We start from the raw sequence: 26,205 nt of genomic DNA, 5'->3' as shown, positions 1-26,205 counted from the left end.
CTATTAGGCTGATTTAGAGGCCGTATAACCGTAGGGCATCTGTGCACATACATTTTTGACTCGCTCCTCGTGAGCTATAAATCCAGACGAACACAGCTGTTTGTTCTCTCTAAGTCTGGCCGGGTCGTGTTATAAAAGCAACATGAAGCCGATACTTTGAGAGTCTTTGCTCTGGGGTCTCTGGCCTTCGCTTTTGATTCTAATGTAACGTAGTCGGAATAAAAAGGGACGCACGCATTTTTTTCAGATCTTCAACCCTTATAGATTTTTAGACGGTTATATAAAAACATTTTTATATTGTCTCTGTATATTTTTAATAAAATAAATAAATAAATAAAAAATCTTGAGCGAAACAAAATTGCTTGACACTTTTTATTTTATTTCAGAAATAATCACTAATTATGATTGAATTAAAACAATATGTTTCTTTGGGTGATTAAGTGAGGAAATATTATAATAAAAAATACTAGTAAAAAAATACAATTGAAAATAAAGAAAATAAATAATTCTTGACAAGATAGCTTTTGTGTGAAAGTATTTTTTTTAAAACTTAAAGCAGTAGGAGGAACACGAGCTTGAGAAGAGCCTATACTTATATAAGAAAAAAAGGCTATTGAATTTTTTTTTAATTAATTTTTTTTTTACACAATATGTAAAAAAAAAATATTGAAAATAAAAAAGCCGTACACAATAATTTGTATGCATTTACACTAAAGACTCACGGAATCGATCAACTTAATTCATCAAATCTATTTCTAACAAACTATATAAATAAATAAATAAATCTATAAATAAATCAATGCAATTGTCACAAACGCAACATCTTGGAAAACATATGAGGGAAACAAATCCACGAGGGATAAAATCTGTTCTGAAGCTACACAAAACAAAGTCAGCGTTTTCATCTGAAAAATGAATATTGCAAATGGACTTTGTGACAGATTTCTTCATGCGATTAAAACTTTCCTAATAATTGGCTGCTAAATGTCTAAATGTCAGAAGCCTTGCACTTTTCCCAGAATATCTGCCAACTTAAATCTGCGTATTGCAAACACAGCACACCAGAGTAACTGTCGACGTTATGGGGCCCAGCTGTTTGAGCCAGCATTACATCAACTGATTATAGTTTTATAGTGATGTGAAAGCACAGGAAGGAAAGTTTGGAACCTGAGAGGAAGTCGCATTTCACTTTGGGCTTTGGCTGTTTTTTTGGCTCGTGTTGTTGGAAATGACTGCTGTTCAGGACGAGGGACTGACAAAATGGACCGTTCATGTCACATGGCACCTCTCATGTGATGCCAGGTTCACTGAGAGCTGTCCGCTTTAAGGGGGGGAAGAAAATAAGAAATAAAACATCATAACATCAAAATGAGTAAAAATAAATAAATGTGTCTTTTATTAGCTGAAAGTATTGTTTTTACAATGAGCAAAGATGAGCTAAAATGACTGTAACATTATAAATACATTAATAAATGAATAAATAAAGACACATTACAATTGATAGTATGTCTTTATTAAGTCATTTATTAATGTATTTATAATGTTTTAATACCAAGTGAAATTACAAATTGAGTTGATCATATTTTTTTATTAAAGAGTCGAATCGAAAGTTGAATCGTTTTACAGATCAGGCATTTGCCAGGGAACAAGTCTATGTCAAAAATGAACTGATAATCCACACATTTTACATTATCGGTTCCAGATATTTAAAGCCACACCGCGTAGAATTTTACCCAATAAATAAAATTGAAATACAAGCGTTTATTTTATGACCAATTTTTTTCATCATTGAAAAATACCTCATGAATGCAGAAACAAACATCTGCTTTTGCTGTGAGCGGCTCAGCTTTCCTAACACATGACTCTAACTTTGCCGGGAGTGGGTGCGTCTCCAGCTCGTCTCCATGGAGATGTGACTGAAGTCAGCAGAATTTTAATTTTAATATATGTAGGTTAGGTCCACATCCAAGTCCATTCTTTGATTACCCACTGCAGTAATGTCTCGAGCTGGTCACTAGAAGCATGTTTTTTTTACTGATGGCATGAGTATAGTCCAAAATGTTACGCGGTGTCCCTTTAACCAAGACGTAGATTATGTCATAGTAATGCAGCATAGTGCAATATACTGTTGCAACTTGCTATGAAAGTATGAGAATGTAAAGAGTTTTAACCTGCAATGGAGTCTGCAGGTTATGATCCACTAGGCTGTTTCCACAAGGACCAGGCCTAACATCATCAAAGTGCGTGAACAAAATACAAAACACATTCTTACAATAAGTATTTTTTTTTTTGTCACCAATTACTCAAAGTAGAATTATTTTTCTTTTAAATTAAACAACGGAGACAGATTATGGGGGTGAAAAAAGTGAGTTCGTACGCACAGAAAGATAAAAGCGTGCACTTACTGTGAAATGGTCCCCGCCACCACGACCTGTTCTAGCGTCACGGCGCGCAAACCTTTTTTCAGACAGTAAACAGGACAGCCCTGTGGTTTTCAGACGCAGCGGTGCAGCCTTGAGATTCCTTCTTTCATAAATGCCCCACAGGTCCCCAAACATTTAATTATCGGTGCAGAGAAGGCAGAGAGGACTGTCCTTCTGCTGATTGACAGGTGGGCGAACTGAAGCAGCGCCACGAGGGGACGGGGGATTCTCTGCCCAGTTTGCTCCACATTATTCTAACGCCGCGAACCTTGGCTTTGATAACAACAAATCTGAAATAACTTGTCTCGTCGCCCCGTGGTTGGAACTGGTTGAGTTGTGCGTCGATGCGCTGCTGCGGAACTGCGTAGCGCGGAGCTCCCCTCTGTCTGCGTATTTTGGTTTCGCCCAAACTTGGTACAGATTTGAGTTGGTTTCCCTGCTATCGCGGATCGCTGTATCGGGGGTGACGGAGCGGCGGTCCCTTCTCTGCTTTTTTCACTGTCAATGGCTTCCGGGACGTATTTCATTTGAATGTCTGGACCTTTTAAGTGACCGATGATGGATATTCTGTGGATATTATGGACCATACCGGCCGTAATAGCAGTTGAAGGTAAGCTCTGTTTTCATCCATCACAGCGTAACGCCGCATCCTCACGCCGGTTTGAGTTTGAAACAACAAAGCGCACGAGGGGACGTTTTCTGTGTGTAATAAGGACACGCACTCACATCTCCTCTCTTTCCTCTCTTTTCTCCATAAAACACCATCGCTTTTACGCACTAGAACACGGCATCTGGGCGCTCCATGAATGGCAAGCGGTGATGATGGAGGGACACAAAAACACGCTCATGTCTCTGGAGGTTTACAGTCACTATAATGTTAATTACGCGCGTAATAGCGTGTTTTACCGTTAGTTTATTGAGCCAGTCTTCAAAACGCTTCACAGATGATATACGTGTGTGTCGCCGGGTTAGTTGTCAAACAACCGGTGACAAAACGAGGGATAAACATCTCTCAAACCATTTTGGAATAATGCGTGCAACTGTTCAGCGTATGGTTTTGGAAGTAAACGAGCACACTGTGAAATCTCACCACATGCATAGGCTTTAGTGACTCTGGGACGCAGTGCATGGCCAGGCAGGCTGTGATGTGTGGCAGCCAGGCAGCGTGGCTCTGCGCACAAAGGAACAGGTTGGCTGAATATCTGAACTAGGTGTTTACACTGGGCCCCTGTGCCTCTGCACACTGGAGGAAGATATCCTGACTTTTATCTTACAGACACCCATTTACTAAAGTGCATATCACCACCTGATCATAGCCTATGTCCTCTTAAAGTACACTTTTTCATTGGACAAATTGACATAGCTACTAAACTAGGTTCTTTTAATTGTATAATTACCACTTTATTTTATTTTATTAGAATTAAATTCAGTTTGACATTAAAGATTTTCTCTTTTCAAAGTTGTCAAGATACTTTAGCTCTATCTGGCATTAACTTGCTTGTGAAGAAACATTTTTCTTAACGGCCTATGCTAATTCTTCAAAAAAAAGAATTTAAGCCACAGTAGAAAAATAAATGTTCTTGTCAATTATAAAATTGCTGTAACCAAGTTCAGTAATTGGTTTTCCTGATGTTGCAAAATGTCGTAAAAAAGATTTAGAAAATGGTGTTGTGTGTCAACTCAATGGCAATTCATTTTTAAAAATGATTTCATTTTTTTTTTTTACCATGGAAGTAAAAAGTAAAACAACATAATGAATAAAGTGCATTGTCTTAGAAAGTGAAATATTAAATATAAAGACATCAAAGCTAGATTAGTAACAATTCTTTTTTTTGTTATCTATAAAACCCAAACTCTTACTTTTATCTATTGTTGACTTGTCCCATACAGGTCTGAACAAGCCGATCTGCACTGTCTGCTCTCAGTAAAGTCATCAGCAAACATGTTTCTGTCTTTGTAATATAAGACACGGGCAATTCCATATATAATGTAACAGACGATTCTACTCGATGCGGCTTTTTGTGTCTTAATGTCTTTAAGTTGTTGCTTTATATTGTACCACACATAATTCATGCTTCATTAATTGTCGCGGTATCTCAGTTGCTTTAGCGTGTATATTTTGGCTCAAATAAAAAAATATGCATTAAGTTACAGAATCGCCTTTCCATTAGCCAATCCGATGAGCCCTCGCTCCATTTTACCCCATGACTCACCCTAGTCGGCCGTCCAATAGGGATGTAGGAATGGCTTACGTGTGAGAAGTAAAGGGTTGAGAAAGAGGTCACCGAGGTCTTAATCGGGGAAAAGAAAAAGAAAAAAAAAAATCCAGTAACCATCAGTCCCTCGCTCTTCCCTGAATCATTTTGACACATTTGACAATGTCGTTTCGATTTAATTCAAGTTGGCGTTCCTTCGTATGGCTGTATCGTTTGATGACAGGGATCAAAAGTGGGACGGTTCAGTATTCAGATGGAGCTTAATGTCAAAGTTCACCCGCAAGATGTGAATTATTAAGAATCAAATTGTTTATGCATGCCACCATGTCAAGCACGCGTTCGCCACGCTGTTGAGAGGCGATACTACATCGGAAACAAGAATACACTTCTAAGATGTAAAGTTGTTAATTATTCATTTACGGTATTTTTAGGCCACATTTGAAAAGACGTTCTGATGTGGCTGGAGGAAAAAAACAAAAACAATCATGTTGACCTTTAACCTTTGTTTTTGTACACTATATCTTCCATCTTTTTATCACAATTTAAGCATATTTTTTGTATATACTGGCTTGGTTATTGCGAGACAAGTTCTTCTGACTCAACATAATTTCACTGTTGTCTACGTGTCTTTTTAGTTAGTGCACAGAAAAACAAAAGTATAGCTTTAGGTCAGACGTCATTGTCCATGAAACACAATTTGCTGTGGTCGCTTTCCATTATCTTATTAACAACCAAAATAACTGAGGTGACCTTGTATACAGGAACAAAAACAAAGAGTCACAAATAAAACAATAAAAGTCAGACATTTTTTTGTCCCTCATTATTCTTCAATAGCTTTTGTGTTCCTCTTTTTTATGCTGATTAGATTTTGTGCTTGTACCTCCTAAACAAGGATTAAATTTGACATAGAAATACATATTCGCTCTCCAAACTTCACTTGCGCTCTTTTGCATATTTACCCTCTTTCTGTTGTGGCATTGCAAACATTTTATGGGCAGCTTGTTGTCGCTATGTTGCGACGAGTGCCTCCCCCAGACATGTGTGCGAGTTGTTGTGGCTTCAGCCGGATGATGGATCACTTTGATACCAGACTCTTTCCCTTTTTATTTGAGCGAACACAATGAGACACAGCCCACTGTAGAGAACAGCGAAGTGGGTTAGAATGAGCTCACAGCATGCCGTCTTTAAAAAATGTCTTGTCGATTTTGATTGCATTTCAGCATGTGCGCCACATTCCTTCAAGCAATGTATCCCACGCAGTAGAAAATCACGTTGGCAAACATAGCCCAACATGATGTTATTTCAATTCAGATTTGTCACTTGAATTAATGCACCAAGTTACATATCTTTGTATTGCCAGTTTCAGAGATATGGCTAAGCTTGGTAAAATCCTTTCAAATGTAAATATGCTGGCAATGGTTTTGTATGGTGTAATCTGTAACATGGAAGCGTTATACTGAAGACCAACAAAAGACAGGCGATAGGATTAGATAAAGGTAAAAGGAGTGACCATATACAATTCACTGTTTTTGCAATTCACCCAATGAGCAGATGCAGGGAGCCGTGCACGCCAACCGCCACAGCAAGCTTTCACAAAGAATCTGTCTCTATTCAGGGCCTAATCCACGCTGCCCAGGGCTTGGGCATTGTCACTCTGCATGCAAAATTTCAATTAGTGCTGGTACCCGTTGTTTTACTTGGAAGGGGAGTGTTACATATCAGTGTAAATGTACCTTTACTTTGAAGGTAAACTATCAAAATAGCTGAGCGCGTTTTTGTGAAAACATTGATTTCTTGTTTCATTTTGTCCTTTGGGAGATTGCGTGATTGTGGCCACTTTATGACTGTGACCCCAAGAGTTGGTCAATAAAAGGTGTTTCTGTCATGACTGCACAGGATTTTCCACATCTAGGCAGAAAAATAATTATGTGGACCTGGCCTGTTGTTCAAATAGAGATGTGCTAATCGATCGCTGAGCGACTGGAATCAGCTGGTTTAAGCATGACGGATCTCCCACCAATACCATCTTTTCAAAGTGTTGCTTCTGAGCGCGTTCGGCGAGACGCACAGTCTACGCCACAGTAACGTAGGGCTGGCAATTCATCGAAATTTACGCAAAATCGCTACTTTGGTCAATCTCAATAATCGTCATGGGACTTTATAATCGACAGGTTTACAGCCATTTCTTTGGCATAAACAGTTCCTAGTTTGGGAGTTTGGACGAGACAATGGACAACTTTTGGCGTTAAATGAGACTTGATGAAAGCATTTGTTTTTGTTTGAGCTGAGGTTTGCATTTTATGAATCAGCAAAATACATTTAATTTATTATGAAAAAATTAAATTGAATTGAAAATCGAGATCGATCAATATGGGGAAAATAATCGGGATTATTTTTTTTCCAAAATCCCCCAGCCCGACAGTAACGTATGTAACATGCTAACTAACTACAACATAATATTGGCAGTGCTACAATAAAGATGCATCATGTAAAGAGGTGACTGAGGAAGGTAACTGAGTGTAATGCAAGTCAATCGTCTTTATATCGAGGGGCAAAATCAAGATATTCTTTCATAGGCTGCTACAATAGCAACTCTCTCCACTAAAATGGATAACCTCGAGAGTGGAGTAAATAAAATCACAATTATTTTTTAAGTAATTTACTCAGGCACTAATGTGCTTGAGTAAATTATGAAATTGGGCAATGCTTTATAAATGTAAGTAAACATGAAGCCAGCGCGTTAAAAGACGACTGTCAGATGACGGTTTCACCCACACCACTTAATGAATCACCTCTTGAAAAGTGCAAGTTAGTTGTTGTGGTGAAGGGTGAGTTTATCTGGAGCACAAAGTGTTGTCAGCATGGATTTTATCTGGCACCTGCATTGTACTAATTATAAATTATTTGACTTATATGAGGATCTGTATTCGGATCGGATATTCAGTATGTTCACTTTTGTAAACGAAGGCTGTGCCCTCCCATTACTGTGACAGACGCTTGTGAACTGCTGTAATCTGAATGGACATTATCAAAGAGGCGGGGAGATTCGGTGGATGATTTAAATACGTTCTAAAGTTACTGTCTTCTTCTCTTTTGGGGCGATTGTTGTTTTTGTAATTGAATTGTGTACAGTTACAGTGTATAATTTCATTTAGATTAATGGCACAGCTCTTGACGGGTCGTTTGTTGTTGCTTGTCCGTATTTTTTGTAGTTTGTGCCTGGCTGTTGCAGGCCAATGCTAAGAGCCAAGTCTTTTCTGTGTCTTTTGTTTAACCGCCAATAAATAAATATGAATAAACATGAAATACAGCTGCAATAGAGCTGTGGAAATAAATTCTTTACCTCTTTGTAACCTCTGTGATGTTTCACACAGGAATCTAGATCAAGGATGGTCTCATATTCTGCTGTCTTAATTAGCACATGTTAATTGGTAATGCCTATTCTCTTGGTGAGGCATATTTATTAGCAGGAGCCCGATTCATCCTGACCCACTGGGAATAGAAATCATTTGGGGACTGTCAAGTGTATTTCCAGACCTTGTTCATAACAAGCTCTCAATCTGCCCTGCAACAACTAGCCTCAATTTCACTCCGCACACTTCATGTGGTGCTCCTAAATCAATTCTTTGTTGTATTTGAGTTATGTGTGTGTTCGGGAAGTCTCATATGCTGCCTCTGGAAAAAAAACAAAAAAAAACTTGTTTGTTCCAAGAGAAAACACTAAGTTGCACTTAACTCAAAGAGGTCCTGAGTGCTAGATAGTTGTTACAAATAAATATAACAACAATCTGTCCTTGCAGTATCAGGCATGATGTTGAAAGGGCACATTTCGGTCCAGTTGTATAACGATAATATAGTGTAATATAAAGCCATATATTCATATTTCAGAGTAATTCAGTTCAACTGGACTTCATTAAGCTGCTAGATGTTCAACCAGAGTTAATTTGCGGAAAATGTTTGGGTTTTTTTACCGTTCAAATGTAATGGGTCACTTGCATTATAAGGTTATGTGTTATGAAAGTGGTTAAACAAGTGTCTGCCTTCACCCATCAGAACAGATGACCTGCTCAGCTTGACCCCCCTGGGCCTTGTCACATCCTTCATGTGAACGTTGAGTCAGTTTACAATACGGCTCATAAGTGTTATCTGCTCACAGTAGCCCCTCATGTGGAGGCAGAGAGAGATAAAGGAGAGAGCTCAGGCCTGTGCACACCTGACTCTGCCTGTGCGAGCACAACACAAACCCTCAGTATTAGGGCCTGCCTTTCAGCGAGCGGGGAGCACAGCCCATTGGCCGAGACAAAGCTTGGCTGATTATCATCTGCATGACAAAGAGAAGCCTTTTCTACCTGAGCCGCTGCGTATGCACGCGCTGTAGCTCACATCTATCAGCGACTCTGCACCATGTGACCCAGCCTTTTGTTTTCTGATTCTTTCTGACCCACGCCGTCTGTCCACCACGGGCCACACCAACACACCCCTCCCCCTCTTTTCTTTGCAAACTACTCACTGCACCGCACGACTTCTTGAGGACATTATATAGCATTTCCTTTATCTCATTATCTTTATTTCTCCTTGTATTCTCAGTTTTAGGGTATCACAGCCCGCAGTCAGGCTTTAACTGGTCTGTGGGTCTCTCTCAGACCTGTAAGCCGACATGTTTTATCTGATTAGTGCAGCGGGCAGACAAGCTCTGCTCCTCTATAACCGATGAGGGTCGCTCTGGGTTAGTGACCCAGCAAGCTTTAGCAGCCATAACAGATAGATCAGGCCCCTAGATTATCTTCTCCGGCGTAAAGTACATGTCGGCACATTTCACACAAGAAAGAGAGGCCTATACTTTAAGTTTCTACATTCTTTTGCTTTGCATCAGTTGTATGAAATGCTATATGTTTTAAATTGATCGAAGCATTTGGAAGCAAGTGGAAAAGTTACGCAGTTGTATATCGCCTTTATTGCCAATGTGTGAATGATTTAGCATTAAGCATTGGTCTCAGTTGGCTTAAAGAACCACAGCTCATTTTCCCTGTAACAATCAATGTGCACATAGGCTTTAACGGCATAGCAGTACTGCAATGTAAAACTATATGCTATATTAGCTACAGTTGAACTGCTCAAACAGAGGGTTGATCTTCAGAGAAAGAGGTCAATGAAGCCTCAGGATAAACATTCAAATTACAGCTTAATCGTCTCTAGTCCAATTACTACAGACTTCTCAACCGCACTAAGCAATTTACAACACCAGCGATAGTGCATTGATTTATAATGGTTTTAAATTTGAATAGGAAAGTGTATTTTTAATAGTGTATCGTTATCACGTCTACATTTGTGTAGTCTATAACCAGTGACCACTCCAAATCAATACCCCAAGCACAGCCAGTAAGGGAACCGTTTGTTTTCACATCTATCTGTGGTCTCTTTAGAAGATCTAACGCTAACGTCCCATTTGGATGAGTAAGATTAGCCGGAGTTGCATCCACTTATCTGAAAGTTAATCTTTGTGTTGGGGGGGGCGATCAGTGACATATGCTACACTTGGTGAACTCTGTTAATGCCACAAGAACATGTCTCCTGTACCTTTAATTCATTGTCCCACCTTAAAGTGTGTCTGGACTCACAACATAAACTGTGTGTAATAGGAGTTCAAAAACAGAAGCAGGTATAGATGGAGCTGATACCGTGTGGCTGCTTTCCACAGCGTCCACTGGCAGGACCGTTTTGGTGGTGAAATCACAATAGATCATACGGGAGGGCAGCTGCAAAATCCATAGACGAGCCCCAGAGACCTCCAGTGTGTGTGAAATCAATCTACCGATCCAGCTGAGGCCAATAACGGCGAATGATTGTCACATGATAGGGTTAAACACATACAATATTATTATTCATACTGTCCAAATGGGTTTTTCATCTGTGCATAACAGAAGAAGGCATTTTGTCAATAAAGGGCTTGCGGGGCTCAGCGCTTGACCCACTGTTTATTCAAAGCCTTGTGTACAAGAATAAAAGCATAACATTTATAGCAGTAGCCATGTCATTATAATGAATAAATTATGAAACAATCCTGTACAAATATTAGTACATTTATAACAATTTTGGTTGTGTAAAATACGTACTGCTCTACGAATATAACTATCGCCACCATGCCTTACCTAACATGCCACATTTTCTCACACTGGAGTTCTCACACAACTGTTTATGTGCTACATGCTAAGAAATGTTTGACTAATCTAATTACAGTTTGTATGGCACTTTAGTGAGGCTTTCATGCCATGGATAGAGATGCACCGATCCAGCTACTGATACCGATACTGGGGTTTGAGTATCTGCCGAAATCCCATATTTACTGATGCCAAGAGACTTTCTTAAAGTGGCCTTCTCTGAGTGAAATATCTGAATTGACTCTTTTCTCCATTTTAAGTCATATTTTATTGTCATGATTTTACAGATTAATTATCCATTATATCTATTGATAAACTAATGGATTAACATTTAACAAAGATCACTGGACTTTTCTACACTAAATATCCTTGGGTATATGACAGGATTCAGGTTACATGTTAATATAAACAACTCACATGAAGTGATCTGATCATTACAAATATGTTAGATCAGTTATTTCTTAAACTAAAACATAAACATTTGGGTCCAGCAGTGGTTATTTTATTTTACTAAGCTTCTTTAGGTATTTCTATGTTAGTTTCTGTCCCAGCCTTGATTACCTTTCGCCAGCATTAGCATATACCCGCTAGCTGTAGCATGCAATTGCTAGTGCGGCAATTTGCGCAGCGATCAAAAATACGTTTGTGGAGGTTAAAACAAAATCAGTGATTGAATTCTCCAGGTAGCTTAGCTTTAAAGCATAGATTTAGGTGGTAAAAGTTGTGTTTTCAAAGCGTTGAGAGCCAAAACTGGTATCGGTTCAGTATCGGAGATTTGTGGCCGATACCGGATATCGTATTTTTTCCAGTATCAGCTCTGATATCCGATACCAGCATCGGATCGGTGCATCCCTAGTTATGGGTGGCCCCAGCAGCAGGATAGTAGCTCAAAAGCCTGGTCGTCTCACCCCCACTGACGTAGTATCACCCCAGCACTAAAATCCCTCTCTGCTCACTGTTCAAATCAAATCAAATCAAATCAATTTTATTTGTATAGCGCTTTTCATACATGTCATGTAACACAAAGTGCTTTACAGATTTAAAAACATTCTCTCACACCCACTTCCTTCCAAAAAATAAAATAAAAATTAAAATTAAAAAAAAAAAAAACAAAAAAAAACAGACACATTGTAGCATTCACACTCCCCCCACCCACCTCCCCAAAGACATACCGCACAAGCACACAATACACACTCAAGGTAAAACAGTGGAGATTATGGACAAAAGGCTAAGATAAGGCTGGGTGCAGATAAACCAGGTAAGGGAACACCATCCAAGGAGCCGTCTGCATCGGGAGCGGCACCTCGGCTGCAGCCACAGGGACCAACACAGGGTGCCCGGACAACACCACACCTCCATCCAGACACCCACAAGACAGCACCCCAGCAGCCACAGCCAATCACCGCTCCCGAGGCAGAGGGCTCCTCCAGAGGAAACTGGGAGAGCATAAAAATTGTTAAAATAAATAAAAGTACGTAAGTAAAATTGAATAATAGGATAATAAAAAATAAGACCGAGAGGTAAAATACATAAATACAGAATAAATATTAATAACTATTAAATGTCAATTTAATTAATTATAAGGTGCTGATAAATAATAATAAATAGGCCTAGCAAAAATAAACATCAGTTAAAAGCTAAGCTAAAAAGGTGGGTCTTGAGCCTGCTCTTAAAAACATGAACGTTCTCTACGGCCCTGAGCTCCTCCGGCAGGTGGTTCCAGAGGCGAGGGCCGTAATATTGGAAAGACGCCTCACCATGAGTCTTTTTGTTGACTTTAGGAATAACTAGGAGACCCCTGCCGGAGGACCGAAGGGGCCGTGAAGGTTCATAAGGTAAAAGCAGTTCTGAAAGATAAGAAGGACCAAGACCATTAAGACATTTAAAAACCATTAAAAGAACTTTAAAATCGTTCACTCTACTTCAGCTTTAGCAACACTTTGACGCTTTGCAGTGGTTTGGGGAGCCGCAGCAGAATGGAGTCGAGCGCATTTGCAAGTTGATGGGGTTAGTGTCAAGAGGCCTGCCTGTTCCTCTGATTGGAAAAGTATGTTTGGGATTATCTATCTTCAGCTGTGCGACGTTTTGGCATACCTAAAGGTTGCACAGCGTTCAGGGCTTCCAATGCTGCTGAGTGATAGAATACACTGGTACAATTTGACCCCAGGTTTTCAAAACATTGAAGACTTCTCCTTTCAATAGTTAATGTACTTATGATTGTGCTAATGTTCTTTGCTACATTGTTTCCTGCTGGAATTTAAAAGTCACATGGAGAAAGCTGGGCAGACTTGCATATTGGCTTACATTGTAACATGCACTGAATCCTGCTTTTCCCATCTATAAATGTATAGGAAACATATTAACATACTGTTTAGTAACAATAGTAATTTAGCCTGGGCAAGGCCAAAGAGCTATTGTATTTACTATATTGTACTATCGGCTTCTCCTCCTTTCACATCAGCTAAAACACTCACATTGCAAAAGCAGTTTCCAAGCTTAATTTCCCCTCAGAATGGAAAGATGGGATTATATTGTGTAACCTATTTTTTCTTCAAAAACTTTATTTTTTTTCAACACGCTAGCACATTCACTAGAATTATTTCCCTTTGATCATGGTTCTGCCTGTAATACCTTCGTCCTCCTTTTGGAAAAATGGAAATGGAGAACCATTATGCTGCAGAAAGATTTTCTACTGAGCTTACACTAATCACTGCATGCTTGGACTTTTTTTTCTTTTTGACTCAGACACACTAACTGTACCTGCAGCGTGGGCTGGAAGCCTTTTGGAGAATTACGGCGCTAACATAAAAAGCAGAGGCTTGAAGCAGGATTACTCACTCAACGTGTGAACACAAGGTCAACCTTATGATGGTCTTTTATCTTGCCGTTATACTTTATCTCTCAGGTTTTATCAGTGCATTAACACAAATAGGTCATAAAGCCAACTGCTTGTGTTTGGCCACTGGCTTTGAGGCGTTCTTTCACGGTACCTCTGTCTCTTTTATATGATCATGGCTGCCAGTGAAAAATTGAAGAAGGTTACATTTTGATGAACCAGCTTTTGAAAGTGCTGGTTTTGAAAATTAATGAGCACTTAACGCTATTGAAATGTGTTGTACATTCTTTGAATTCTCATAGTATTCAGTCAATGTCAATTTTAATATGATTTTTGAAATGATAAAGTAGTGCTAAAATAATTGCAAAAAGAATGTAGTGATTGATTGAATATGATTTGGCATTTTCGTTTGACAAAACTTTATTTGTCAAGGTCGAGAACGTGCACAAATTCCTTGTGGCTCACAAGCATCAATGCAACAGTTTTATATAAAACCAGTACAGACTCTGCTCGACATCTCCTCAGCCTTTATAACATTTTATAGATCCCTGGATGTGAATCAGCCAAATATGGCAGGTTTGGGGAGAACCACTTGGGCAAGTATTTCTATAGGGATATAAAACATCATTATGTGTTCAAGCGGTTTGAAAGCGTTTTTTGGACAGCGCTTGTATAATAATAACCAAATTAGGGACATTAGCTTCAGTGCTTTGCTGAAGCTAATATCCCAGGCATTTTAAAGTTGATTAAACAGACTCTCTTGCTGTAGCTCATGACACTAGGGCTGTGACGATAATTACTATATCGACTTATCGTTCAATAAATAACAGATAAACGATACATTTTTGAGCTCGATATTTGTCGTGTGTACATTTATTAGCCTTCCCCCCTATTTTTTCTTTATAAAACTTTGATTTATATATCGAACTTTCAATTTGTTTTCTTGATAGGTTTACATAAAAGTGTCACGTAGGCCTATGTCAAACTCTAATTTGATTGGGTGTAAGAGAACCTGCTTATTGGGACAGAAAAAGATAAGCACCCTGAGGTAGATGGGTAGAACGTGATGGTGGTTAATAACACGTGTGATACTGGTGGAAATGTGACAGACAGGTGTGACCGCGTTAGGCTCATCAACACATACAGGCTGTGAAAAATATGAGAGAAGACAAAAGCACACCTTTCGGTTTCCGCAGTCCCGCTCACTGCAGTGCAACAGTGAAGAAATTAACAAGATCAACAACTTGCGAATATACTTATTATACGCAAACCACTTGTTCTCGAGGCTTTTTTTTTACATTCAATTTCAACAAGGTGATCAGCGATTAACCGCAGCTAATCCTCTGACCAACAAAAGAAGTGTGTAAAAAACTCAAGCGTGTTGTGAAGCATGCTCTTGTGCTGCGTGGCTCGAGGGTCCTTGTAAAACGCTCTCACTCTCATCCTCCCATTTGAAAACGTTTGCCGCTGTGTTTACCTCCTTTGTCTCGCTCCGGGCTCTTTATCCCCACGATAAAAAACGAACTTCACCTGCCTCGCCTTGCTTGCGTCGGACAAACCAGCACCTGTCGGTTTGCGCGCTAATGTGAAATATTAACAGCTGAAGCCACTAGAATATAAAAGCCACCGCTCATATAAATACATTACCTGTCACTCCATGTCAGGATTAGGACCTCAGCGCCGCCACAAGATTTGGGGTTCTTTTTGCCGGGCTGTCAGAGCGGACATGATTGAGCCTGTGGCCATAAAGAACCATATGTGGCTCTGTTTGAAGGTGTCAGGCAGCCAGTACCAGATGTGTTCGCTCAATGGTGTGTGATATTTTTTTTTTCCCCTTTCACACTCGCGCATGTCAGGCACTTCGGAGGAGCTAAGTCTATTTTACCGAGGTGAGAAGCAGCGGGTCTAATTGAAGCAGTTAATGGGGTGTCTGAAACCATCGTTCTGTATGACACTGCGCACAGAGAGGAGCCTCCTCACTGACTCTGCTCAGACAAAGGGCAGACGTTGGATGAATTAGTGTAGTTTGCACTGTACGTCTATTTATTTGAATGAAATGGAGGCAGTCCATTTTAATGAACATTTGCAACAGTTGTGGTGTGTATGCCAGAGCAAAGGTGCTAGTTTCCATCTGTTGCCCTTGGGCTAATGACAAAGAGAGTCAAAGACAATGCAATCATAAAGATACAGCAACGGCACAGACAGAGCAGAAGCTACAATCATTCACAGATTTGGATTATGACCAATACTTGATTGAATGGAAAATTGTGGAAAGTCAGTAATGCACGGAAAAAAAGAAAGACAATGTGTTTTGTGCCGTTTATCTGGATAATATATACGGTAGATGGGGGTTGTGCCGTACTAAACTGACGGCTGCAGTGCAAAGTTACATCATCCAAAAACACGTGAAGCCTGCGTGGCTTTGTGAAGGTTTCTCCTGCTGATGACCGGGCTGCGGTTAAATGATGGATCCAGTGCACTGCGCAATATCATAGTATTATAAAATCATAATCCAAAAAAGTACAAGCATAATGTTGTCCAGGAACGGCCCAAACACAAGCCTCAAATCAAATGCGCTGCTCTGTGCGTGTTGTTTTAGCTGGCGTATATGGAAAGTGAAACTGAAACGTAAGGAGCACACGGCCTACACTATGCTACACTTTAGAGTTCAGCAATTTGTTTTGTTTATAAAGCAGCTTGGAAAAATTAGAAGTATTGCCAATTTCATGCTGAGACTATAAATACGGCCTAATGATAAACATTACGAATTTTATTTCAAAACCAACTCAAAGGCTGAATCGAGGGTCCTGCGCCGTGAACCGGACCAAGCCTTGAGAGACCTGAACCGCTACAACCCTACTAAATGAGTGGGTCTGTTTCGTCTAATATATTTTTTTTGTTGCTGTCATCAGCAAAGATGGCGTTGGTCCATAACATAAGATTTCAATAATTTGCCAACACTGCCATGTTGCGGCTTCTGGCTCGGCTGAAGATGAGCTAAAAACAATATAAAATGTGGGGAAAAGACAACTCCGTTAGCTGTCGAGTCACTACTGGTGAATGCATGCAATACCGTGTCGCCAAATGCTTGAATTTGATCAATTTGGTCAGTAGTTTACATTAAATATATAAATAAATGTTTTATTATAGTGAAATGTGATTTCACGAGCTCTAGAACCAACTATGTGTTTGGACGTCTTTTTAAATGAATATATGTCGAATATTCCCATTTTGAAACAAGTGCACTTTTGCTACTGACTCCTGGAATAAACGTTGACGCACATCACCATTCGCCAAGGTCAATTCTTTATCTTATAGATTATTCATACGGTTGCATTTTGTTCATTTTGCATTTTCTTCAATTGGAAATTAGCTTCCCACACCCACACTTACCCCACGGCTATCTCTCAGAGCCTTTTCTCTCCAGTATGCGGTTCTGATGCGCGCACGGCCGCCTCCCCTGTGGACCCCACCAGCACTGCCTTCACTACTGGTGGGAATTACGTGATGCAGTTACAGAGGCTCCCTGTAATGAATGCCTTGTTTCAAAGCCAACTACGCTTCGCTTCTGACACAACCTTGCACCTTCTCCTGAGATCATCCCGCAGGAGCGATTCACAAAGTCAGCGATGCTATCCCCACCGCCCCTGCCACTCCTCACGCTACCTCCGCCTGAACTCCCCGGGTTGAACAAATGTGGAATAGCCAAACACAGTGAACAAAAATCTGGATTACAGTAAAAGAACAATGGATGCTTTCTTCTTTGCCATTGAGATGTTGGAAAGATATGCTTCCCTAATGGTTTTACTTCTTTCTAGTAGTGTAGAAGCCTTTTCATGAATTCAGTTGTAGTTGGAGGGGTGAATAGGGAGAGGCTGTGGCTTGAGGCTGACACACATGGGGAGTGGGGGCAGTTAACATAGAAAGTAGGTTCCTAGAAGCGTGGACAAGATTATTGTCCAAGTGTCTTGCTTCTGAATGCAGGCATTTCTTTAAAAGGCAGTTGTCTACTTATAAAATACAATAATAATAATAATAATAATAATAATAATAATAATCTGCATTCAGCTGTATGATAGATATTGCATAGTGATAACTAGGTCAAAATTAATTATTAACAAATGGTAATCCTCTGGTCTGTCTTGTGTTGTATTTTGCTATCATGAGAACCGAACCTGTGTTTTCTCATAACGTCCAGCTTTGAATGCTACGGCAAGTTCTTATGAAAAGGGAGTTGAATTCCTACTCCCTTTTCAGAAGAACTCTTCAAGCCCTTTCCCTTACACTTTTCGTAATCAGTCTGAAATGAGAGCTGAAATGTTGGCACACTTGTGAGGTGCGAACATGATTGAGGCACTATTCATTCATAATGCCACGGAAGCAAGATTTGATGTATTTTTTTTTATTGTTGTGTGCAATATTTTACTACCATCAAAGATGACTTTTGAGAAGGACAAGACTATTATTCATGATGCAGCAAAATATTCCATTGTATTTCTGTCCAAGCCTGTGTCTGCCATCGTTTTCTGAAAAATGTAATATTTGGGCAAAAAAAACAAACAAAAAGTACAAGCAATAACTATCAGGTTGCGAATTGGAAGTATGTCATCACTCCAGCCTCCCCCGTGAGTAATCCATATTAAAAATAGAGAAACATCCTGGACTTTGATGTAGTTCCTGGTTCCGTTAATCCTTTGATGTTTTCATTTGTTTTATGCAGCAGCAGTGATATTGTTGCTCATTTCTTGCACGGCGTTACAGCCCCTCGGCGACTGCCAACTGGATTTTACATGGCTCACTTGGAGTCGTGTGTGAATTTCAGCAACAGCCATCTGCATTGTGGATCTCTCTCGCTCGTGCAAACAGCATATGCCCTGTATGTAGGTTGGTAACCCATTCTCAGAGTGAGTTAACCTACCTTGACATGCACCCATTGCCCTGTGTCATTAGCTGGAGCAGAGCTATCCAGTCAAAACTGCAATGTTGAATTCTCCGTTACCGTGTGGCATCAAATACTTTTTTCTTGACGTGAATTTGTGTCATGCCACCATTGTTTGTCTAAAACGCAGATAAGTTACTTCCAATAACACGAATATCGCCTGGGTTAGTCATAATATTGTTGCAGCATTTCTCTTTGTCATTATTAATCTCAAGCAGATTTTGTAAAACCTAGCAAAGAAAGAGACAAACAATGTTCATGCAATGATTGTCGTCCTTAAAACAGAGTGCAAATGGGTCCGTGCAGGTCTTTAAGGACTTTCAGACATGATCAGACCTTTTGCATATTCAAAAGGTCTGGACTTGCCGAAGGAAGGACGTACAACAATCTTGTATTTTCATTTTGAAGTGGGACGGCAGTGGCCTTTCGCTGTCGGCAGCAGTATGCAATGTGCTGATTGCTCAGGACGTGCTTGGCAGAATATAGCCTTAGCAATAAATTACAGCTATAGCCATGAAGATGATGATCAGACGAGAGGAGAATCATACCTAATCTCCTTGTTGAGGAAGCACAAGTCAGCATGTCATTTTCTCCCTCTGTGCGTGCGTCTTGTTCTTGGTTGAGATCGGGTACAGAGAAGTTGAAGCACTAAAGCATGTGCATGTGCTGCCCTCGGGCAAAGTTTGGTCACTGGCCCATGTTGTCATGTGACCTCGTTGTTAACCTACCTGCTCTCAGATGGGAGGCTTTCTGTTTCCATCTTATGTGCTTTTAATAGAGAACTAAATGGGGTCAAGCGTCTCTTTCTGTTATGTTTCGTGTGGAGATATGTCTGGATTGTAAGATTAGAGTCAGATGCAGCAGAATAGAATTTGCAATTGACAAATGCTGTAATTACTAACATTTGCAAACAAACAAAATATGAATTCTTATTATATAAAAATGAATATGTTAACCCTGTAGTGAAGATGTTCAGAAACACATGTGACTCATGCGGTAGCTATTTTGCTGAATTGCACAAACTCGCAACCTGATATTGTAATTTCAAACGCAGTAAGGACATACATCTAATCGCAACTGTAAAATTCCACACATTGTTTCGCCCCCATCTCTCTTCACTGGTGAGTGCTAGCACCACACAAAATATTTATGAATGGCATGAAGTGCATTCATTCCATTCAGCTCTGCCAGTCAACCTTTGTACAATAGTGTCTCAACTAGGGATGCACCAATCCGATACTGGAGCCGATACTGAAAAAAAACCAATATCGGGTGTTGGCTACAGATATCCGATACTGAACTGATGCCAGTTTGGGCTCTCAAAACCTTAATCACACATTTTTGACCACCTAAATCTGAGTGAATATGGGCATGCTGTATATCGTTTTAAAGCTAAGAACCAGGGGAATTCTGATTTCGTTTCAACCACAGCAAATGTATTTTTGAACGCTGCGCAAAATACATGCTAAAGCTAACAAAAACGAATTACGGCTGGGACAGAAACTATGAAATAAATACAAGTAGCCTGATAAATAAAATCGACCACTGCTGAAGCCAAGTGTTTGTATTTCAGTTTAAGAAATAACTGATCAAACATATTTGTAATGATCAGATCACTTCATGTGAGTTATTTATGTTAATGTAACCTAAAGTCTGTCATATACCCAAGGGTATTTAGTGTAGAAAAGTCCAGTGATCCTTGTTTAATGTTTATCCATCAGTTTATCAATATATATAATTGATAAGTGATCTGAAACATGACAATAAAATATGACTTTATTGATGGATGAAAAAAAAGAAATGGAGAAAAGACTCAATTCAATTTGTCACTCAGAGAAGGCCAGTTTTAAGAAAGTCTCTTGGTATCAGTAAATATCGGATATCAGCCGATACTCCAACCCCAGTATCGGTCTCGGTAGCAAAAAAGCTGGATCGGCGTATCTCGAGTGTCAACATTATAAATACTTATTTGTGCTGAAGAAAAGGCCAAATGTAGCATCTTACACACCCAGCTGTGTACAAATCTTAACCCCTTCAGTGTCCTAAAGAGAAAGTGCTCCACTGATTCTCGCCCCTCCACATTTCATGCCTTAGGAATGATATCCGGCTCACCTTACTTAATATTTTATCACTGCTTCAACAAATTTTCCGATGATCAGCACACCGTCGCCTCCTCCTACCGTTACTTTAGATAGGTAAGCAGCTTACAAAATCTACATTGCCACAGCTGAGCGCTTTTAAATATTCAGCACCTTCGTTAGGGGTATTTACTGGAGCGGTGAGAGATCTAATAAATCTGAGTAAAAATAGCATCACTTTACATTCACTGTGTCATAGTAGAGTGTGAAGAAGTCAAAAATGAAATAAAAAAAATAACCCTTCATGTTTAGAATGATGTCAGATTACTTTGAGGGTGAATTTAGCTTGTAGTAGTATGTGGTGATAGCAGTAGAGTTAAAAGAAGTCGTCTTACATTAGGAGTTGTTGAATAACCTCCATTGGCCAAAACAATATTCACAAAAAACACAGAGAAAAGAACCGTGAAACATCTCCGTAGCTTCTGGGCCACTAAAAACACAGAATAATTCAGAATAATTTAGCGTGGAGTGGTATTTTCCATTTTAAAATCCACATTGGTTTAAAAGTTGAACATTTCGAGCGCTGCGATGACACAATTTCAAGCTCTCACACTCGCGGATTTGGACTACTTCTTCCACATCTCCAGTAGATACGGAGGCTAAATACAGAAGCATTAAATGTTATTTCCCTGGGCGATAGCGCACCAACCACAAGGGAAGACGTTGCCCTATAATTCCTCCTCGACATGTTTTTCTTCTCTTCCTTTCTTATTTTTAATCGAGTTAGTGGCGCGTCGGATTGGGTTTAACACAAGTAGCACTGGCCTTGTTTAACACTGGGACTTTTATCATCTGCGAGCGGGGCTGCTGGGAATTTGGCCTTCTTTAGGTTACGTGGAGGCACCCACTCGAATTGGCACATTTAAGATGGCAACCTGGGTCATTTTGGAGTTGTTTTTGTCGCGCTTTTATTTCTGAGAGAAAAAGCCGTGTTTGCTCAAAGTGGCCATGGTCAAGGAGAGAGTTCAACTACCTATTCACAACCACAGCTGATAAAACAGTAATAGAGAATGAAAGGATGACTGTTTCAAAATGATGCTATATACTCTAGCATGGCGTTTTCTCAACCTACATGGCCAGTACAGCTACACGTGTACATGTATGTATCACAAATGAGGCCTGGCGTGCAATTGAGGGCAGACTAGTGTGTTATATCCCCATGGTAGATACATATAATGCATTTCATTCATTTCCAAGTCAGTCAGTCCTTAAATAATTTATCCCAGCAGTTGACTTTGCATGACTTCCATATCAGCGTTCAAGTTACTGCATAGCGAGTGCATTTCCCCAACATTTACTGCATGTATGTAGTTATAATTAAGGTCATGCTGAGCTCTGTTGAAGTTCCATACTGTGTTATCTGTCATGATAAAGCAATGTTGGAGCGATGCAATAAGTATCATCTAAAAATAGCCCTAAGTGGTGGCCAAGCTGTGTCTGTTCACTCCACCGGGTGTCCTCTGTTTTAGAGGGACTTAAATAAATGGTCGGCAAAATCCGTATTTTGGATGTGCACGTCGCGGCTTCCAGTTTGTGCGTTTTTTCTGAACCCTCACGGCTTACTATGCAGCTCGATATTCTGACTTAATCTGAAACTAAAATAAACTCCATGCTGTGCTGCGTGCGCAGTGATCTCGTCCTTCCCTTTACACGCTGCTCGCTGTGATCGCCAGTACCCACGAAATGAATACATTTAACTCCAATCAATAGGATTTATGGTTCCGTTAAAAGCCAAAGGTGTCTTTTCTCTTTTCAAAGTGCTGTTTTGGCTGCAATCCAGTGTACATCACCCCAATGGCCAGTTGTGATAAATTGTTTCTATCTTGGCCGGTCGCGAAGGATTCACACGTCTTGTTCAAGTTTGAAAGAGCTGCAATGTCTCCGTGCTTTAAGTAGCGCAGGTTCGGGACTCGGGGAGTGTGCGCACGCAGGCGGAAAAATTTGTCTTTGTCCACTTTGTGAAACCGAACACCCATTTATCTCTATAATGTTAATCCTTTCTGTTTTGTGGGATTTTATTGCACAGGTGGCTCTGGACTTGGGAATGCACCGATCCGATACGGGTACCGGAAATCGGAGCCGATATTGAAAAAAATACGATATCGGGTATTGGGTTCAAATATCCGATACTGAACCGATGCCAGTTTTGGCTTTCAACGCCTTAAAAACATAACTTTTACCACAGAATCGAAGTGAATATGGGCATTGTGCATATCATTGGAAAGCTAAGAACGCATTTGTGATCGCCGTGCAAAAAGCAGCAGTTAGCATCAGTAGGCTAAAGCTAATTAGCATAGAAATACCTAGAGCAGCCAAATAAAACAAAACCGACCACTGCTGAAGCCAAGTGTTTGTATTTTAGTTTAAGAAATAACGGATCAAACATATCTGTAATGATCAGATCACTTCATGTGAGTTGTTTACATTAATGTAATCTAAAGTTGAATGTGAAAAGTAAAAAATGGGGCTCCACATTTGTAAATAAGAGAACAGCCGACTTGCTGCATAGATCAATGCATAGATCTTTATATAGGTGTAGACACACATATTTATGCAAAAGTCGTTTTTCTACTTTAAGATATTTCTGAGATCTGCGGATGAATGCAGATGCCTTTGAACAATTTTAATTGCTCTGGTCGCTGTGTTGCTGCCTCTTGGCCAGGTTGTAAATGAGAATTGGTTCTCAATGAGCCCTGGATAAATTGAAGTTATGTAAATAAGAATAATAACTAATGTTTCAGAAATATGCTTGGAGTGTGTATCCTTCGTTTTGCCTGATGATAAAACCCTGTGAGGATGGTAACCTTGCAGCACCGCTTCCATCCAGCATGCAAGGCTAAGGCTACGACACTTGAGTTGTACCTCCTAATCTCACAACTTTTATAAAGACAGTGACACTGAACAGTTATTTTTTTTTCTTTTTCTGCGGAACATTTCAGTGCTGTGCAAATTGGGAGCAAATGTCAAGGAGTTCATTCTGAGTTTCATCTTGTATTTCCGATCAAACACTGCACGCCAACATGGAGGGAGGAATGGAGAGATATTTTAAATTGAATGCAATATAACACACATGATTTTGCTCATTCAAATAACGTCATAGTGTCTCTTGGCTGAGACAAGGTTTGAAGTTTGACGACCTTGAGTCTAGTGTGGATTTGAAACATAATCAACTTCACATCACATTGAAGCTTAATATCATTTTGTGGCTTGCTGTAACTAGGTTGTGTAGGAAATTGAAGATTTCATTATCTGATAGCAAACAACTGGGCTTCTCCTGGAAATGCATTTATTGTGCACCACAAGTCAATTGGAAAAAAAAAAAAAATGAGCAACCGCAACCTCACACTGAGCTGGATGAAGTCTGTGTGCTACACCGTAATATCAAGAATTACGTTTATGTCGCTACCATCATAAATGCATAGTTGATTTCTCTGCATTTAGTCGCAATAATAGGTAGTAACAGACATTTGGCGTTTCATTTGACAATATTGGCACTGGCAACAGTCTTTTCAATTTGAGCGCTATATTTTTCATTACGTCAGGTTAGGGCTGCTCGATTATAGGAAAAATAATAATCACGATTATTATATTTATTCATTTTTATTATTATTTTCAAAAACAACTATGGACTACATTTTCTAAAAACTAATTCTATAAGATAGACCTGCCCCCTGCTGGCCAGCCCTCACACCTGTCCAACAGAGCCGCGCAGCCTGATGACTAGGGATGGGTACTGTTCGTTTTTTTTCGATACCAAGTACTTTAACGATACCTGCTTTTCGGTTCCGGTGCCTTAACGGTACTTTTTTCGATACCTATGTTATTTTAATTCAATAAAAATAACGTGTATTAAAAGTATAGTTCAGGAAAAAATCCTAAAACGGCACAGCAGAAGCTACACAGGAGCAACAGCGTCGCCTGTGATGACATCATCACACAGCGCTAATGTTTTTATGTCGGACCAAAGCATGATACGAAGGGAACAGAAACAATCATCTCAGCAGCATGAAATAATAAGAGGTTGCTTTGAGCTCCGTTGATCTGCTCCTGAAGAAGAGTTTTAGACTTTTCTACTAAACAAAACCAGTGCCTGAGCAAAGGACTGTTCTAAAACAACAGTGGCGTTATCTTAAGGGATAGGTACAACAAAATATTAGTACGATATTATTTACAGTTGTGTCACGCTGCGCTGGTGTTTCAGCTGATCAGACGCCTCACACAAACCGCGTAGGACGGACTTTTTGCGCTTTGGATGGACGAGCGGGAGGGCATCCTTAATAATCGTTTTTTCCTCGATTATGCTATTTTTGTGATCCGCTAGGGTAATAATCGAAATCGTAATCGAATTTCGATTAATTGCACAGCCCTACGTCAGGGAATAATAAAAGTTGTGCTGTCACGATAATAACTATATCGACTTATCGTTCAATAAATAACAGATAAACGATACATTTTTGGGCTCGATATTCATCGTCTGTATCTGTAAACCTTTGATTTCCGACTGAAGCCAGTTGAGTTACATTATATTTCACTTTTATTGCAGCTTGTGTGGTATTTTAGGATGTGATTATACACTTTTAGAACAAAGGTTTACTGTCAGAGAGTTGACAGTATCTAGTATCATCAGAGCCAATAATATCGTTTATCGAGATACTTTCCTGCCTCAGTACATCGAAGTTCAAATTTGTTATCGTGACAGGCTTGAATACATCCTGACAGAGAGAATCAAAGTACAGACATGTAAACTCCACAGAGAAAGACCCTGCTTACTCTAGGAATTACCTAGTTAAGGGAAAGTTTTCAACCACAGTGCCCGTAGATCCAAGGTGGACGATGTTATAAGGCCAATGGGCTGTAACAGAATGGGCTTTTTAATGTTTTTTTCCCCCTGTAGTTTTATTCCTCAAATAGATCTGAATGGGTTCGAACTAAATGGAGAACACTGTGTTTTAAAAGGTGTCTGAGCACTTAACGTCATGTAGGCACCACGAAAAGAACCACATGTGACCAGCCCTGTTTTACAAAATGCTCACCTTCCAATTACACATGATTGCACTTTAACATTCCCTCAAAAGCAGACAATCTAATCGAAATCACATCGGCACAGCGCTGAACTAAATTTATCCTGGTTAGACGCTGTTAAAGTGTTTCCTCCCCGACCATGTCCAATTGCAAACATGTAATTTAGACAAGAAGGCCTAATTACCCGCGGTTAAAAGTAACGGCTGGTCCTGGTGCTTTGTGTGCAGGGGTTTCCCGGCTAATGCCAGCTCTTAGTGAGTGTCAGAATGCGTCTCGAAAAAAAGGGGAGCGGGTTCCGTGTCCGCTGTCTATAGTCTGTGCATGGAAGCTCATTTGCCTAATCTTGGGAACTAGAGTGGAAGCCGTGTATAATGAGGCCCGAGTTGTCCCTTGTCTCTCGTCTGCGACGGCGATGCGGGGAGGGGCGGACTGAAAGACATGAAGGTATTAGTCGGGACAATGGAGCAAGAGAG

The 26,205-nt window shown here is 39.9% G+C and overlaps 1 protein-coding gene across 4 annotated transcripts in view; it reads left to right on the top strand.

The window, feature by feature from the left end:
- The first annotated feature begins 2,855 nt into the window (after nucleotides 1-2,855).
- Nucleotides 2,856-26,205, top strand: part of ephb2b (eph receptor B2b) — a 124,093-nt gene continuing 100,743 nt past the window's right edge. For 3 of the 4 annotated variants that reach the window (XM_079579095.1, XM_079579094.1, XM_079579093.1), the window contains exon 1: nucleotides 2,856-3,033. In XM_079579095.1, the coding sequence (XP_079435221.1) occupies nucleotides 2,979-3,033 (55 nt within the window). In that variant the 5' untranslated portion in view covers nucleotides 2,856-2,978. The remainder of the gene's footprint in view (nucleotides 3,034-26,205) is intronic. The other variant, XM_079579092.1, reaches the window with a different exon arrangement.

This window comes from Gobius niger, assembly GCF_951799975.1.
Source record: "Gobius niger genome assembly, chromosome: 20".
In the NCBI taxonomy this organism is placed as follows: domain Eukaryota; kingdom Metazoa; phylum Chordata; class Actinopteri; order Gobiiformes; family Gobiidae; genus Gobius; species Gobius niger.
The sequence above is the reverse complement of the archived record's forward strand: the minus strand, read 5'-3'. Positions and strand labels throughout refer to the sequence as shown.